Source organism: Dipodomys spectabilis, unplaced genomic scaffold, assembly GCF_019054845.1.
Source record: "Dipodomys spectabilis isolate Male_0828 unplaced genomic scaffold, ASM1905484v1 ptg000069l, whole genome shotgun sequence".
NCBI lineage: Eukaryota > Metazoa > Chordata > Mammalia > Rodentia > Heteromyidae > Dipodomys > Dipodomys spectabilis.
The window spans coordinates 6,022,886-6,041,271 of NW_024870746.1; the positions used below are offsets into that span (position 1 = coordinate 6,022,886).

General features: G+C 42.4%; 1 protein-coding gene across 2 annotated transcripts in view; it reads left to right on the forward strand.

Moving 5' to 3' along the window:
- The window catches only part of Ash1l (ASH1 like histone lysine methyltransferase), a 139,448-nt gene that overhangs the window by 113,148 nt on the left and 7,914 nt on the right, over positions 1 to 18,386 (forward strand). For both annotated transcript variants that reach the window (XR_006147715.1, XM_042681999.1), the window contains exons 16-25: positions 3,046 to 3,203; positions 6,146 to 6,298; positions 7,180 to 7,234; positions 7,317 to 7,449; positions 8,384 to 8,632; positions 9,177 to 9,263; positions 10,592 to 10,682; positions 12,486 to 12,624; positions 12,742 to 12,914; positions 14,816 to 14,982. Coding sequence is in view for 1 of the 2 variants with exons in the window: in XM_042681999.1 (XP_042537933.1) it covers positions 3,046 to 3,203; positions 6,146 to 6,298; positions 7,180 to 7,234; positions 7,317 to 7,449; positions 8,384 to 8,632; positions 9,177 to 9,263; positions 10,592 to 10,682; positions 12,486 to 12,624; positions 12,742 to 12,914; positions 14,816 to 14,982 (1,405 nt within the window). In the remaining variant the exon portion in view is untranslated. The remainder of the gene's footprint in view (positions 1 to 3,045; positions 3,204 to 6,145; positions 6,299 to 7,179; positions 7,235 to 7,316; positions 7,450 to 8,383; positions 8,633 to 9,176; positions 9,264 to 10,591; positions 10,683 to 12,485; positions 12,625 to 12,741; positions 12,915 to 14,815; positions 14,983 to 18,386) is intronic.

Here is an 18,386-nt window from a genome sequence, read left to right on the forward strand (position 1 = left end):
GAGGTGACATAGGAAATTTTTTTTTTTTTTTTTTTTTTTTGGGTCCGGTCGTGGGGCCTGAACTCTGGGCCTGGGCGCTGTCCCTCAGCTCTTCAGCTCAAGGCAAGCGCTCTACCACTTGAGCCACAGCGCCACTTCCAGTTTTTTCTTTTCTTTTCTTTTTTTTTTTGGGTCCGGTCATGGGGCCTGTGAACTCTGGGCCTGGGCGCTGTCCCTCAGCTCTTCAGCTCAAGGCTAGGGCTCTACCACTTGAGCCACAGTGCCACTTCCGGCTTTTTTCTTTTTGCTTATGTGGTGCTGAGGAATCGAACCCAGGGCCTCAGGCATGCAAGGCAAGCGCTCTACCACTGAGCCACCTTCCCAGCCCCAACATTGGAAATTTTTCTTTTATTTATTTTTTTGTCAATAGTGGGTCTTGAGTTTAGGGCCTACGTACTGTCTCTGAGCTCTATTTGCTCAATGCTAGCAACTCTACCACTTTGAGCCACATCGCTACTTACAGTTTTCTGGTGGTTAATTGGAGATAAGACTTTCACAGGGGCTGGGAATGTGGCTTAGTGGTAAAGTGCTTGCCTAGCATGGGTGAAGCTGTAGGTTCAATTCCTCAGTACCACATAAACAGAAAAGGCTAGAAATGGTGCTGTGGCTCTAGTGGTAGTGTGCTAGCCTTGAGCAAATGAAGCTCAGGGACAGTGCCCAGGCCCTGAGTTCAAGCCCGGGGATTGGCAAAAAAAAGGTATCTCATGGACTTTTTTGCCCCAGTCTGGCTTTGAACCATAATCCTCAGATCTCAGCCTCTAGAGTAGCTACCAACACCCAGTTTATATCAGTAGGCTTTTCTATGTCGATAGGTTTTTTAGAAAACAGTAAGGAAATATAAAGTCTAGAAAAAATATAAAGTCTAGATTAACATATTGACTATACCTGTCATCAACAGAAACAGCATACTAGGTTGATAGCTATAGTAAAAATGGCAACCCATACTAGTTTGTCTTTTATTTGGTGTTTTGTTTAGTGCTGATCCAGGGGCTTGAATTCAGAACCTGGACTTTTTTCCTCAAGACTAGTGCTCTACCACTTGAGCCACACCTCTACCTCTGGCTTTTTTTTTTTTTTTTTTTTTTTTTTTTTTTTTGGGGTCCGGTCGTGGGGCCTGAACTCTGGGCCTGGGCACTGTCCCTCAGCTCTTCAGCTCAAGGCTAGTGCTCTACCACTTGAGCCACAGCACCACTTCGGCTTTTTTCTTTTTGCTTATGTGGTGTTGAGGAATCGAACCCAGGGCCTCATGCATGCAAAGCAAGCACTCTACCACTGAGCCACCTTCCCAGCCCCCTCTGGCTTTTTTTTTTTTGTGGTTAATTTCAGGTTAAGAGTCTCATGGATCTTCCTCATGAGTAGCCAGGATTATAGGCATGGGTCACCAGAAGTTGGCTATTTGATATTTTCTTGAAACCTATGTCTCAATATACTTGGTTTCCTTTTAATCTTATGTATTAAAAATTACTTAGGGGGCTGGTAGGTAGAGTGCTTGCCTAGCATCCCTGGATGCTTGCCTAGCATCCCTGGATTCAGTTCCTCAGTACCTAAACAGAAAAGGCCAGAACTGGCGTTGTGGCTCAAGTGATAGAGTGCTAGCCTTGAGCAAAAGAAACTCAGAGACAGGATCCAGGCCCTGAGTTCAAGCCCCAGGACTGGCCAAAAAAAAACATAGAAGTTTGACTTAATTTTAAAGTAATTTAAAAATAATATTTTCAGGAAATATTTTCCATATGCTTCATCAAACTTCTGCAAAAGTCAATGACAAAGAGAAGATTAGGAATCACTGTTTTGATAACTATAAAAATAATTTTTATTGGTCATTTCTGCTGTTCTCTATATTCAAATAAGAATTGTCCCTATCAAAAATAATGTGTCCTGTTTTTCAAGTTGTTTTGGAACATTTTCCACAAATTCCTATATTACACATTCCAATGTTTTACAAAGTATATCCTTATTTACAGTATTTTTCTGTACATTTAACCTTGTACATCTAGTTCAGTGGTTCTCTTGTTTTGACTGCACATTGGCATGGGGAATTTTTTTTCTCATTATGGGGCTTGAACTCCCAGTCCTTAGCTCTTTTGCTCAGGGGTAATGTTCTGCCACTTTGAGCCACAGCTCCACTTCCAGTTTTTCTTTTGGCTTATTGGAGATAAGAATCTCATGGACTTTCCTACCCCAGCTGGCTTCAAACCACCATTCTCAGATCTTAGCCTTCTGAGTATTAGGATTACAAGCATGAGCCACCTGTGTCCCACTGGCCTGGGGAATTTTTAAAACTCCAAAAGACTAAAAATTGGCTAAGTAGCTGGGGCACAAATGGCTCGTGCCTGCAATCCTAGCTATTTCAGGAGGCTGAGATAGTAGGATCATTCTCTCTCCTTCCTACCCTCTGTTCTTTTTGTTGTTGTTTGGTAGTAGCATGGATTGGGGGAGGGGTTCTTATACTAGTTTCCTACATGAGCTTACTTACTAAGAAGGCACTCTACCAGTTGAGTTTCTTAGCCAGCAAGTTGGCTGCTTCTCCTACCAACACATTTGGAGCAATTAAATGTTGTTTTCCAGATGTTTATAAATAATATAGGAAAATTTTTTATGTTGTTTGACAAAAAACAATATGCGAGGGCCGGCGCTGGTGGCTCACGCCTGTAATCCTAGCTGAGATCTGAGGATCATGGTTCAAAGCCAGCCCAGGCAGGAAAGACCATGAGACTCTTATCTCCAATAAACTACTCAGAAAACCAGAAGTGGGGTGTGGCTCAAGGTGTGGCTCAAGTGGTAGATTGCCTTGAGCTGAAGAGCTGATGGACAGCACCCAGGCCCAGAGTTCAAGCCCCAGGACTGACCCAAAAAAAAAAAACCAATATGCGAAATTGAATATTGCATATGTCATTATCTTTTGCAGTAGCTAGGTTAACATATGTGAGCTAATTACACTGAATACTGGCTTGTGTAAACACAAATGCTTCCTGAATTAATGATAAAAGAACTTTTTTCCTCTTTCAGGAACTTTGTATTAAAGCATCATGTATTCTTGGTCCGAAACTGGGAGAAGATTCATCAGAAACAGGAGGAAGTAAAGCACACCAGTGATAATATTCACTCAGCATCATTATATTCCCGTTGGAATGGCATCTGCCGAGATGATGGGAATATTAAGTCTGGTAAAGCATAGAGAATTTTTCATTCCACAAAATTATCCCAAAAATTAAAACATGTAATATGGACCAGATTACAAATATTAATCAATGATGATATATCTGTCACAACTTTTCCATCATGTCTTCAACTTCCTTGTGTCTACTCTACAGAATTAGGAGAAATCCCAAACATTGTATATATTCTGAAATAGTCACACAATATGTGAGATAGACAGTGGGCCTTCTGTATTGTATCCTACCTAGAAAATGCCTTGCATATCAAGTAAACAGTGATGCCAAATTGCACATGGGTAGAAAAACTCCATCCCTATAAACTTAAAGACTTGTTTTGCTACATTCACATCAGCAATTTTATACACAAAGCTTCAGGTTTCCTATTTCTGAGTGAACGATATTAATACTTCCTACTTCAGCTACTTTACAGACCAGACTAAAATATGAGAAACCGACTTGCCCTTTCTAACTGAAAATAAAGGGTCCATAAACCAAGTGCCAGTGGCTCCCACCTATAATCCTAGCTACTCAAGAGTCTAGGTGTGAGGATCACATTTAGAAGCCAGCCCTGGCAGGAAAGTCCAGGAGACTTATCTCCAATTAACTACCAAAAAAGCCAGAAGTTGTGCTGTGACTCAAGTGGTAGAGCACCAGCTTTTTTTTTTTTTTTTTTTCCAGTCATGGGGCCTAAACTCTGGGCCTGGGCTCTGTCCCTGTGCTCTTCAGCTCAAGGCTAGCGCTCTACCACTTGAGCCACAGCACCACTTCCAGCTTTTTCTGCTTATGTGGTGCTGAGGAATCGAACCCAGGGCCTTATGCATACAAGGCAAGCTCTCTACCACTGTGCCACCTTCCCAGCCCCGAGCACCAGCTTTGAACACAAAAACTCAAGGACAGTGCCCAGACTCCTGAGTTCAGGACAGATGCTCGCACACACGCTCACACTCTCACACACACACACACAAAATAAGGTCTAGAAACCATGTTTTTTAATTGCTTTTCCCCTCCAAGGTAAAATTATTTTGTATAGTGTATGAAATAATATGCTAAGGGGTAACTTGATAGATTAAGAAAGTTAGCCAGGGCTAAGAATGTGGCTTAGTGATAGAGTGCTTACTTCCTCAGTGCAACATAAACAGAAAAAGCCAGAAGTGACACTGTGGCTCAAGTAGTAGAGTACTAGCCTTAAGCAAAAGAAGCTCAGGGACAGTGCCAGACCCTAAGTTCAAGCCTCAGGTCTGGCAAAAAAAAATAAATTTAGCCAAGTCCGGTAGTTCATGCCTATAGTCTTATCAGGAGTTTGATCTGAGTATCATCTCAGTTTGAAACTAGCCATGGCAGACAAATCTGAGGTCTCCAGACATGTTGTCTCTAGTTAACCAGCAAAAAAGTCAGAAGTACAGGTACAGGTCAAATGTTCTGCAGCCATGAGAAAACAAAACAAAATAAAAAAGGCAAGAGCTTGAAGCTCTGAGTTCAGACTCAGTACTGGCTGGCACAAAAAGCAAAAGAAGGGTCTAGGAAGGTGGCTCAGTGGTAGAGTGCTTGCCTTGCATGCATGAGGCCCTGATTTGATTCCTCAGTACCACATAAGCAGAAAAAGCCAGAAGTGACACTGTGGCTCAAGGGGTAGAGCGCTAACCTTGAGCTGAAGAGCTGAGGGACAGTGCCCAGCCCAGAGTTCAGGCCCCATAGCCAAAAAGAAAAAAAAAAGGCAAAAGAAATTTACCCCAACAAAGGAGGAGGCCGCAATGCTTGATAAGAAATGTACTCATTATCTTGCCCATGTAATTGTAATCCCTCTGTACAGTATGTTCACAAAAAATTAAAATAAAATAAAAATTTACCCCAAAAGCTAGTAGTATAGCTCAAGTGTTCCAAGTGCATGCCTAGCAAATGTGAGGCCCTGGGTTTAATTCCTGGCATCACAGAAAAAGAAAATTGAAAAAAAGAAATATACCCAAAGCCTTACATTCATTCAGTATATTTGAATATTTCATATCATTTCTTTGAATTCACACTCTAAATAATTCAAGTCTTCTAATATTCATTTGCCAGGTACTGAGGTAACCACATTGAAAGCATTACCTCAGCCAGACACAATGACTCCCATAATCCTAGCTATTCAGGAAGTTGATATTAGAAAGTTTCTTGGTTCAAAAGTAGGTGTGAAAGAGAGGTTCTTCCTTTTTAAAAAAAATTGCATTTTTGGGCTGGGAAGGTGGCTCAGTGGTAGAGCGCTTGTTTTGCATGCTCAAGGCCCTGGGTTCGATTCCTCAGCACCACATAAGCAAAAAGAAAAAAGCCGGAAGTGGCGCTGTGGCTCAAGTGGTAGCCTTGAGCTGAAGAGCTGAGGGACAGCACCCAGGCCCAGAGTTCAGGCCCCACAACTGGACCCAAAAAAAAAAAAATTGCATTTTTATATTTTTTAATTATTGTACAAGGGCTTTCAATTCAATCCACTAGTTTATGAGTATAATGTATCTTGATCATGGTTACTCCTTCCATCATTCCCCCATCACAACCAGTAGAAAGCTGGGCTCCATCATTTGCATTTGTCATTACAGTTATGTAGGAACTATAATCAATCAATCTCACTTAATCTGCACACTTTACTAATGAAGAAAGTACCATCACTATTTTAGTTTAGGCTGATCACATAATAAACATTGAAGCCAGAATTCACATACCAGCAAACCCATTTTGAGTCCAAATTTCCAAGTACTGCACTATATACAATTTGGTTCCTCATGAAACATTTGTTTCTATGGTAGATGCCAGTGTTTTCCAGTTTTTCTTTAAGAAGAAAAAGAACTGTATGTCCACTAGCTCTACTTAATTTATTTAATCACAATAAGAAAAACAGCAAATGGCAGGAATCCTTTGGGAAAGAGAAAGCCATATATAACATTTCTCATTTCATGAAACTAATTTTCACTTTCTCCTTCCAGATGTCTTCATGACCCAGTTCTCTGCCCTGCAAACAGCTCGATCTGTTCGCACAAGGCGGTTGGCAGCTGCAGAGGAAAATGTTGAAGTAGCTCGGGCTGCTCGTCTGGCCCAGATCTTCAAAGAGATCTGTGATGGTATCATCTCTTACAAAGGTGACCATAACACTATCCAAATTCATTCTTGCGGGCTGAGAAGGTGGCTCAGTGGTAGAGTGCCTCCCTTGCATGCATGAAGCCCTGGGTTCAATTCCTTAGCACCACATAAGCAGAAAAAAAGCTGGAAGTGGGGCTGTGGCTCAAGTGGTAGAGCACTGGCCTTGAGATGAAGAGCTGAAGGACAGTGCCCAGGCCCAGAGTTCAGGCCCCACAACCAACAGAAAAAAAAAATCATTCTTGCTTTTTTTTATATCAGTGCTGTTATCTTAACATATTCAAGACCACTGGGCACTCATTCACCCCTGTAATCCTAGCTATTCAAGAAGCTGGGATCTGAGGATCACAATTTGCAGCCAGCCTGGGTAGTGAAGTCAGTGAGACTTTTTTTTTATCTCCAATTAATCAAAAATAAATAAAAGCGAAAGCTGGGTGCCAGGGGCTCACACCTGTAGCTACTCAGGAGGCTGAGATCTGAGGATCACAGTTCAAGCCGACTGGGGCCAGAAAGTGAGACTCTTATCTACAATTAACCACCAGAAAACCAGAAGAGGCGCTATGGCTCAAGTAGTAGAGCACTAACCTTAAACAGAAAAGCTCAAGAGAAAACACCCAGGCCCCTGAGTTCAAGCCCCAGGACTGGTACGTGCATGGGCACATGCAGAGACAGACACACACACACACACACACACACACACACACACACACACACACACACACACACACACACACACACACACACACACACACACACACACACACACACACACACACACACACACACACACACACACACACACGATATAAAATAGAGAAAATGGAGCTAAGATTTGTCTGTTTTGTGTGGTACTCTTTCTACTAAGCCATGCATCTTTTTGCAGATTCTTCCCGACAAGCACTGGCAGCTCCACTTTTGAACCTCCCCCCAAAGAAGAAGTAGGTACACATTTGTGATAATTATCCAAGTTTTAGAAAAATACTTAATGTACCAGATTGACATCCTGACTTTGTATTCCAGGAATGCTGATTATTATGAGAAGATCTCTGATCCTCTAGATCTTATCACCATAGAAAAGCAAATCCTCATTGGCTATTATAAGACAGTGGAAGCTTTTGATGCTGACATGCTCAAGGTCTTCCGGAATACGGAGGTATTTTTCACTGCCTTCAAACTCAGATTTAAGTTTGGTCTGAAATTGTAGAAGTTTTAAGATTTTTACCTCTTTTCAAAGATTTTTAAAATTTTTTAAAGATTTTTACCTCAATCTTTATATTTCTGATTAGGAAAGGCAATCATTTCTATTAAGTACTTCTGGGAGGGGTATTACAGTGTACAATCTTACATTATCGAGACATTGTAGCTAGGCACCAGTGGCTCATACCTGTAATCCTAGCTACTCAGGAGGCTGAGATCTGAGGATTACGGATTGAAGCCAGGCTGGACAGGAAGTCCATGATACTCTTTTGTCGCTATTTAATGGTATAGAAAAATCTATTATCCAAAATGGGAGAGTTAAAAAAAAAACTTTGAGCTGGGTGCCAGTGACTCATGCCTGTAATCCTAGCTACTCAGGAGGCTGAGATCTGAGGATAGAGGTTCAAAGCTAGCCCTGGCAGGAAAATCCATGAGACTCTTTATCTCCAATAAACCACCAGAAAACCAGAAGTGGAGCTTTGGCTCAGGTGGTAGAGCGCTAGCCTTGAGCTGAAGAGCTGAGGAACAGCGCCCAGGCCCAGAGTTCAAGCCCCATAACCAACAAAAACAACAACAAAAAAAAACTATGCTACTTTTTCAGTTGTATTTTTGAGCCAAATCAAGAAAATCTAACAGGGGCTGGGACGGTGGCTCAGTGGTAGAGCGCTTGCCTCCCATGCATGCGGTCCTGGGTTCGATTCCTCAGCACCACATAAACAAAAAGAAAAAAAAAAAAGCTGGAAGTAGTGCTGTGGCTCAAGTGGTAGAGCACTAGCCTTGAGCTGAAGAGCTGAGGAACAGCGCCCAGGCCCAGAGTTCCGGCCCCATGACCGGACCCAAAAAAAAAAAAAAGAAAGAAAATCTAACATATTTTCTTTTGTTTTCTTTAGAAATACTATGGGCGTAAATCCCCAATTGGGAGAGATGTTTGCCGCCTCCGAAAGGCCTATTACAATGCCCGGCATGAGGCATCAGCACAAATTGATGAGATTGTAGGAGAAACAGCAAGTGAAGCAGATAGCAGTGAAACCTCAGTCTCTGAGAAGGAGAATGGGCATGAAAAGGATGATGATGTTATTCGCTGTATATGTGGCCTCTACAAGGACGAAGGCCTCATGATCCAGTGTGACAAGTGCATGGTGAGGGTTAGAAGGTGAAGCAGAATCCTGGTCCTGATGAGCATGGTGACCATCTTCAAGGAAGCAGCCCATGTTTCTGTTGGCTTGATTTGAAGGCTTTTTATGGTCTAACTTAGCTTTGTTATCCCTCACTGCTTACCATATTGCTTTCTTCTTTTATCTACTTCATTTATTCCTTCTTTTTCTGCCTCCCATTTTTCTGTCCATCTTCCATTGTACACTTTTCACATAATCTGAGTCAAAAAAGATAGTGTTCAGGATTTCCAGTGCTTTACCTGGAAAAATATTAGGGATAGTTTATAACCTGAATACCCCCTCTTATGTATTTCTATGTGTATATTTACACATATTCACATATAACTTCTAATGGAGGAGCCAAGGGCTGAATTTAAACCACAGTGTCCTAACTTTATAAATATGAGCTCATTGCCATATATGTAAATGTAGCTATGAATCTTACAGGATTATAAATCTTAGCCCCTAGGACTTCTCTCAATAAGGTTAAAATCCCCCTGTCATTCCTCAACTGTACCTTTTTCCACAGGTGTGGCAGCACTGTGACTGTATGGGAGTGAATTCAGATGTGGAACACTACCTTTGTGAACAGTGTGACCCAAGGCCTGTGGAAAGGGTAAAATATCCTCTAATGAAATTATGATCTATAAGTAGGAAATATAACTCATGCTCCTACTATGCAAATTCCTTGGATATTCATTCTTTTCATAGGTTTGTTTTCCTTTTCTTCCCTTCCCTTCCCCCACCCCCCAGCATTGGGCTTATAGTCAGAATCTTAAACTCAGGTGTTTTTTTGTTTTTGTTTTTTGGGGTTTTTTTGGGTCCAGTCGTGGGCCTGAACTCTGGGCCTGGGCGCTGTCCCTCAACTCTTCAGCTCAAGGCTAGCGCTCTACCATTTGAGCCACAGCGCCACTTCTAGCTTTTTTTTTCTGCTTATGTGGTGCTGAGAAATCGAACCCAGGGCCTCATGCATGCAAGGCAAGCGCTCTACCACTGAGCCACCTTCCCAGCCCCTAAACTCAGGTTTTTTATTGTTGTTGTTGCTGTTGTACCACTCCTAGGGCTTGAACTCAAGGCCTAGACACTGTCCTTGAGCTTGTATAAGCTCAAGACTAGTATTCTGCCACTTGAGCCACAGCTCTACTTCCGGCTTTTTTGGTGGTTAATTGAAGATAAGAGTCTCAAGGTCTTTCCTGTGCTGGCTTTGGACCCTGATCTTCAGATCTTATTACCCTCCTGAGTAGTTAGGATTATAGGTATATGCCACCATAACCAACACACTCAGTTTTTCAACTTTACATTGAGTATAATTATTCTTACCCTTTTTTTTTTTCAGAAGCATGATCAAAGGAAGAATAAAATAATTAGAAATCTATGGAAAAATACTTAGAAATCTGTTAGAAAAGTTTTTCTAATTTCTTAAATAGTATCTTGTCTAGGTACTCTCTTATTTGTGTGATCTTGGACAGACTCACCTGTAAGAAGGAAAGGATTTAAACAGCATCTCTATCGATAGTGCTGTTGTCATATTTAGGTGGGCATCTCTATCAATAGTGCTATTGTCGTATTTAGGTGGGCAGCTTTTCATTGTGAGGGATGCATTGCAGAATGTTTGGATTTCCTGACCTTTGGACACTAAATATTAGTAGCGTTCCCTAACATTGCAATAATCAGAGTCCCCCTTCATACATTTTCATATCTTCTAGACTGCACAGAGCATCTGCACAGTTAATGCTTCATAGAACATTGTTGGAAATAGTCTGTCAATTTTGTCATCTACCTTCACTTTTCCAGATTTAATTATTCTAGTTGTTTTTGTGTTGTTTTCATACATATAGTGTGTTGAAATGACTTTTAACACTTAAGTCTTAGATGGGAATTTCAGGTTTGTTTGGGGTTTTCTTGCCCTGAAAAAAAGTAGGCTTAACATATTCTGCTCCTCAGGAGGTACCCATGATCCCTCGGCCCCACTATGCTCAACCTGGCTGTGTCTACTTCATCTGTTTGCTTCGAGATGACTTACTGCTTCGTCAAGGTATGTATATAGGCACTCACTCTACTTGTCAAAACTGACCTTTCTAAACAGTAGAAAGTACTTACTTGGGGCTAGGAAGGTGGCTCAGTGGTAGAGTGCTTGCCTTGCATGCATGAGGCCCTGGGTTCGATTCCTCAGTACCACATAAACAGAAAAAGCCAGAAGTGGTGCTGAGCCTCAAGTGGTGGAGTGCTAGCCTTTAGCTGAAGAGCTGAGGGACAGCACCCAGGCCCAGATTTGAAGCCCCGCGACCAGTTTTTTTTTTGTTTTTTTTTTTTTGTTTTTAAAGGAAAGTACCTACTTTAGCTGGACACTGGTGTCTTATACCTGTATTCCTAGCTACTCAGTAGGCTGAGGTCTGAGGATCGTGGTTTAAAGCCAGCTCAGACAGGAAACTCAGACTTTTTTTGTTGTTTTTGTTGGTGGTAGTGGTCATAGGGCTTGAACTCTGGGCTTGGGCACTGACCCTGCACTCTTCAGCTCAAGGCAAGTACTCTACTACTTGAGCTAAACCACCACTTCTGGTTTTCTAGTGGTTCATTGGAAATGAACCCTGCCCGGGCTGGCTTTGAACTGTGATCCTCAGATCTCAACCTCCTTAGTAGCTAGGATTACAGGCATGAGCCACCAGCACCCAGCTCTATGAGACTTTTTTTTTTGTACAGTCATGGGGCCTGAACTCTGGGCCTGGGCGCTGTCCCTCAGCTCTTCAGCTCAAGGCTAGCGCTCCACCACTTGAGCCACAGCGCCACTTCTGGCTTTTTTCTTTTTGCTTATGTGGTGCTGAGGAATCGAACCCAGAGCCTCAGGCATGCAAGGCAAGCACTCTACCACTGAGCCACCTTCCCAGCCCCTGTATTGAGACTTTTATCTCCAGTTAAGTACCAAGAAAGCTTTAGTTATGGGTCAAGTGATAGAGCACTATCCTTAAGGAAAAAAAAAACAAAACTCAAGGACATCACTCATGCCCTGAGTTCAAGCTCCAGGCCCAGCACAAAAAAATGAAAAGTGTACCTACTTTCTTCACAGTAGTTATTGTCCTATACAGCCTTTAATAAATCTTTATACCTTGTGCTTACATTTATCATCTCTCTACCATATAATACTAATTTGAATAGAGAAGTTGCCAAGTGCCAGTGGCTCACACCTGTAATCCTAGCTACTCAGGAGGCTTAGAACTGAGGATTGCAGTTTGAAGCCAGCCTGTGCAGAAAAGTCCCCATGAGACTCTTATCTCCAATTAACCACTCAAAAATTGACTCAAAGTGGTAAAGCATTAGCCTTAATCAAAAAGAGCTCAGGCAGCACCCAGACCCTAAGTTCAAGCCCCATGACCAGAAAACAACAACAAAAGACAAGTTCACAAAAAATTAATTTTAGTCCAGCTGAAAGGACCAAAAGCTAACTTTAGGAAAAAAGGCTGGGTGCTGTTGGCTCATGCCTATAATCCTGGCTACCCAGGAGGCTGATACCTGAGGATTTCAGTTCTGTAGGGAGGAAAGTTCATGAGACTTTCATCTTCAGATACGGAACTGTGGTTCAAGTAGTAGCATTAAGCAAAAAAGCTCTGGGACAGCACCCAATACCTGAAGCCAAGCCCCAAGATCAGCACAAAAAAGAAAAAAACAAGAAAAAATAAACTCTCATAGTTTAGAATTGTTATCATCATTAAACTGCTGGTTTTAGTTTTTTATGTTTATATTGTTTTAGATTATGAATACTTTTATGTAGATACTAAGTGAGATAAATGGGTGCCTAAAAGAATTTATCATTTTAACTCTCCTTTGCTCTTTCGTTTTCTAGGTGACTGCGTGTATCTTGTGAGGGATAGTAGGCGCACCCCTGATGGCCATCCTGTCCGGCAGTCCTATCGACTCCTGTCTCACATTAACCGAGATAAACTTGACATCTTCCGAATTGAGAAACTTTGGAAGAATGAAAAGTATGTGCTGAGGTTCTATCTCTTTCTTCTAGCAGTACCCTATACCCTACCAGCAGAGCTGATACTCACTAGGATCTTGCCAATTAACTAAATCTCCCTCTCATTTTACCTTTTTAGAGAAGAACGGTTTGCCTTTGGTCATCATTATTTCCGTCCCCATGAAACCCACCACTCTCCATCCCGGCGTTTCTATCACAATGAGTTATTTCGAGTGCCGCTTTATGAAATCATTCCCTTGGAGGCTGTAGTGGGGACCTGCTGTGTATTGGACCTTTATACATACTGTAAAGGTAAATGATGTAGGATAATTAAGAAATTACTTCATATCCCTTATTCATAGGTCAACATAAATCATCCTGTTCTTTTCTTGTTTCTGTCTTTCTTTCGGTATGTGTGTATATGTGTGTCTGGGGGAATGGAATTGAGCCCAGAACTTCACACAAGCTAATCAAGCAGCTTCCAATGATCTGTACCCACAACACTTGTCCATACCAATTTTTTTTTTTTTTTTGGTCAGCGGGGCTTGAACTCTGGGCCTAGGCGCTGTCCCTGAGCTCTTCAGCTCAAGGCAAGCACTCTACCACTTGAGCCATGGTGCCACTTTGGCTTTCTAGTGGTTAATTGGAGATAAAAGTCTCAAGGACTTTACTTGCCTGGGTTGGCTTTGAACCATGATCCTCAGCTCTCAGCCTCCTGAGTAGCTAGGATTATAAGCATGAGCCACCAGCACCCAGCTCAGACCATTCTTAATGTCTGAGTTCATCTCCCTAGTACTTTAGTATTGTTTACTAATTTCAAGATCTAACTCTATCACATTTTAATTTCAAGATCTAACTCTATCACATTTTGCTTGTGTGCTTTTAGGCAAGATATTTAACATCAATTTTCTAGTTTGAAACGGGATTAGTAATTCATTTATTTTAAAGATTAATCTACAAAAGCCCCTTGCTCAATTTATTACTCAAATTTAAAACATATCACATAAGCTGGGTACCAGTGGCTCATGCCTGTAATCCTAGCTACTCAGGAGGCTGAGATTTGAGGATCAAGGTTCAAAGCCAGCCCGGGCAGGAAACTCCATGAGACTCTTATCTCCAATAAACCACTAGAAAACCAGAAGTGGTGCTGTAGCTCAAGCAGTAGAGCGCTTGCCTTGAACTGAATAGTGCAGGGACAGTGCCCAGGCCCGGAGTTCAAGCTCCATGACCGACCAAAAAGAAAAAACAGGAATTAAGCCAGGCACTGGTGGCTCAAGCCTGTAATCCTAGCTACTCAGGAGCCTGAGATCTGAGGATCACGGTTCAAAGCCAGCCCGGGCGGGCCGAAAAGTCATTGAGACTCTTATCTCCAATTAACCACTAGAAAACCAGTGCTGTGGCTCAAGTGGTAGAGTACTTGCCTTGAGCTGAAGAGCGCAGGGATAGCAGCCAAGCCCAGAGTTCAAGCCCCACAACCAACAAAAAAAAAAAAAAACTCAAGCCCTGAGTTCAAGTCTCACAACAGACAAAAAACATATATCACATTTGATATGTTAGTTGTCATTATTACAGAATTTAGTAACCTATCTTTTTCTCCCAGCATAATAGCAAATAGTCCAAAATAATATATGTTCCATTTCATACTGACAAACTGTTTGCAGCTCTAGGACACCAGTGACTCCTTCCAATTGTGCCTCCCTCATACTTGCACTTCTTGTCTTTTCTCATAACTCCTTTTTTTTCAGGGCTGGTCCTGTCCTTTTGTACTCAAGGCCAGTGCTCTATCACAGCACCATTTCTGGCTTGTTGGTAGTTCATTGGAGATGAGTCTCACAGACTTTCCTGCCTGGGTTGGCTTTAAACTGCAGTCCTCAGATCTCAGCCTCCTAAATAGCTAGGATTACAAGTGTGACCCACTGATGCCTGGCTTTCACAAACTTACTCAGAAACCCTTACAATTCATTCTGTATATCTGGTCTCTCCATTCAGTGTTAGTCCATTTTGTTTTAATATTCTGTCTCTATTTTGGAACCTAATATATGGAAATTCACCTTTCTTCTGGAACTATCAAATGCTTCAACTTCTCTAAATAGCTACAGTGTTTCCTCCTTTTATGAGTCTAGCTGTTCTCCCAGAGGTATTTGGTGGCCTCTGTGTAGCTTAGATGAAGAAAAAAGGAAATCAGACTCTTTTAACCATGTTTGGACTCACAGGTAGACCCAAAGGGGTGAAGGAGCAAGATGTATACATCTGTGATTATCGGCTTGACAAGTCAGCACACCTCTTTTACAAGATCCACCGGAATCGCTATCCTGTTTGCACCAAACCTTATGCCTTTGATCATTTCCCCAAGAAGCTCACTCCCAAAAGAGATTTCTCAGTAAGTCACCTTCTTTTCTTAACACTACATGTTAGGACAATCTGGTTTATGCATGGATGTCATAGTAACAATCTTCAAATGCTATCTGCTTTTTTTGTCCTGTTTATATGTCAGACTGGGAAAATCTCCATCTTCTGAGACAATTCAACTGCATAAATACATTTCAGCAATCTCTTCAATTCGGGGCTATTCCATCAATGAGTTTTCTTGTTTCCTCACCTTTCCTAATGTCCTTTTGATTTCATATTAGTTTTATATTTGTTCTTCACATTTAAAATTTTAAGAAGCAGTGGGCGCTGGTGGCTCACACCTGCAATCCTAGCTACTCAGGAGGCTGAGATCTGAGGATAGCAGTACAAAGCCAGTCCAGGCAGGAAAATTCGTGAGACTCTTATCTCCAATAAACCATTCAGAAAATCAGAAGTGGTGCTTGGCTCAAGAGGTAGAGTGCTCTCCTTGAGCTGAAGAGATGAGGGACAGCACCCAGTCCCAAAGTTCAAGCCCCATGACCGACCAAAAGAAAAATCTTAAACCCAGAGCTGATGGCTCACTCCTGAAATCCTAGCTACTCAGGAGGCTGAGATTTTAGTATCGAGGTTCAAAGCCACCCCAGGGGCTGGGAAGTTAACTCAGTGGTAGAGTGCTGGGTTTGATTCCTCAGCACCACATAAGCAAGAGGGGGGGAAAAAAAGCCGGAAGTAGCCCTGTGGCTCAAGTGGTAGAGTACTAGCCTTGAGCTGAAGAGCTGAGGGACAGCGCCCAGGCCCAGAGTTCAACCCCATGACCAACCAAAAATAAAAAATAAATTTTAAAAAAAAGCCAACTCAGGCAGGAAAGTCCGTGAGACTTTTTTTTTTTTTTTGTCGGCCGTGGGGCTTGAACTCTGGGCCTGGGCGCTGTCCCTCAGCTCTTCAGCTCAAGGCGAGCGCTCTACCACTTGAGCTACAGCGCCACTTCCGGTTTTCTGGTGCTTTATTGGAGATAGGAGTCTCAGGGTCTCTCCTGCCCGGGCTGGCTTTGAACCGCGATCCTCAGATCTCAGCCTCCTGAGTAGCTAGGATTACAGGCGTGAGCCACCAGCGCCCGCCGGGCAGAGACTCTTACCTCGAATAAACCACTCAGAAAACTGGAAATGGCTCTGTGGCTTAAGCCGTACAGCACTAGCCTTGAGCTGAAGAGTCCAGGGACAGGGCCCAAGCCCAGAGTTCAACCCCCACTACCAACAACAAAACAACAACAAAAAAAAATTAAGCAGACAATAGCAAGAATTTTGAAAACTTTTTGATTAAAATAATTTGTTCAATTAAAATAATTTTAACACAGTTGAGAAATATAAAACATGATCATTACATGAGATTGGAGTAGGAAAACAACATTAAGTCCCAAGGGTAAGGTAGAGAGAGGGGCACTCTTCTAATCTTAGCAATACAGACAAGAGGATCCAGTTTCTAATATCTGAGGATCATGAGCCAAGGTGGGGGCCCCTACCTCTAATCCTAACTACTCAGGAAACTTAAAATCTAGGATTGTGGTTCAAAGCCAACTCAGACAAAAAAGTCTGAGACACTCCTTATCTCCAGTTAACTAAAAAGCTGAAAATGGAACTGTGGCTCAAGTGGCAGAGCACCTGAGAATAAACAGGCTCAAGGATAGCATCCAGGCCCTGAGTTTAAGCCCTAGAACTCGCACCAGAAAAGGGGGATCATGAGTTTGGGGCACTGTCTCAAAACAAAAAAAAGAGCCTGAACGTGGCAGTACACTTTATAAATCCTAGCCACTCAGGAGACAGAGAAAGGAGAATCACAGTTTGAGACCTGCTCAGACAAAAATTAACAGCCAGGGCTGGTCACAGTTGCTCACAAATATAATCCCAGCTACGAGGCTACCTAAGCATAGGTAAGAAGATTGAGATCCAAGACCAGCCCTGGGCAAAAATGTGTGATACCTTATCTGAAAAATAACTAAAGCCAAATAAAAGGGCTGAAGACATGGCTGAAGTAGTAAGAGACAGGAATTCAAACCAAAAAAAAAAAAGCAGTCAAAAAAAGAAGTATAAGAAAAAAGCCAGGCACTGATGGCTCACGCCTGTAATCCTAGCTACTCAGGAGGCTGAGATCTGAGGATCAAAGTTCAAAGCCAGCCCAGTGCAGGAAAGTCCGTGAGACTCTTATCTCCAATAAAAACCACTCAAACCAGAAGTGGCACTGTGGCTCAATCAGTAGAGCGCTTGCCTTGAGCTGAAGAGCACAGGGACAGCACCCAAGCCCAGAGTTTGAGCCCAACGACCGACCAAAAAAAAAAAAAAAAGAGTTTGAGGCCCAGCCCAATGTGCTAGTGGCCCATGCCTGCAATTTTAGCTACTCAGGAGGCTGAGATATGGAGAATTGTTGCTGCAAGCAGCCTAAGTAGAAAAGCCCAAGAGACTACTCTATATTCAATTAACCAATAAAAGCCCCAGCTGGATATGTGGCTCAAGTGGTAGAATGCTATTGAGAAAGCCAATTGAGGGCTGGGAAGGTGGCTCAAGTGGTAGAGCGCTAGCCTTGAGCTGGAGCTGAGGGACAGCATCCAGGCCCAGAGTTCAGGCCCCATGACCAGATCCAAAAAAAAAAAAAAAAAAAGCCAATTGAGCCCTGAGGTCAAGGCCCTGAGTACCTCAATACCAGGAGAGAAAAAAAAGTTTGAGGCTAGGCTGTGCTATAATATCAAAACTGTTTCAAATACTTAAAAATAGGCAGGCAGAGTTTACATATAATAACTCAAACATTTAAAAAAAATCTGAGTGCTGGTGTCTCACACCTATAATCCTTGCTACTCAGGGGGGTGAGATCTGAGAATCATGGTTCAAAGCCAGTCTGGGCAGAAAAGTTCTTCAATAAACTACTCAGAAAAAACTGAAAATGGCAATGAGGCTCAAGTGGTAGAGTGCTGGCCTTGAGCTGAAGAGCTGAGGGGAACAGAGCTCAGGCCCAAAGTTCAAGCCCAAGAACTCTTGATCTTCCTCTTCCAGACTCACAAATGCTGTGATTATAGGCCTGCACCACAGTACTCAGCTCACAACCTTAACTATTTCAAAGGTAGAATATAGAAAGTTGTGAGTTTAGGGCCTGGGAAGGTAGCTCAGTGATAGAGCGCTTGCCTTGCATGCATGAGGCCCTCCTGGGTTCGATTCCTCAGCACCACATCACATAGCAAAAAGAAAAAAGCCAGAAGTGGTCCTGTGGCTCAAGTGATAGAGCGCTAGCCTTGAGCTGAAGAGCTGAGGGACAGCGCCCAGGCCCCAGAGTTTAGGCCCCATGACTGGACCCCCCCAAAAAAAATAACAAACGAAAAATTTTAAAAAATAAAAGAAAATTGTAAGTTTATTTTTTCTTTTTCTTTTTTTTTGGTCAGTGGTGGAGCTT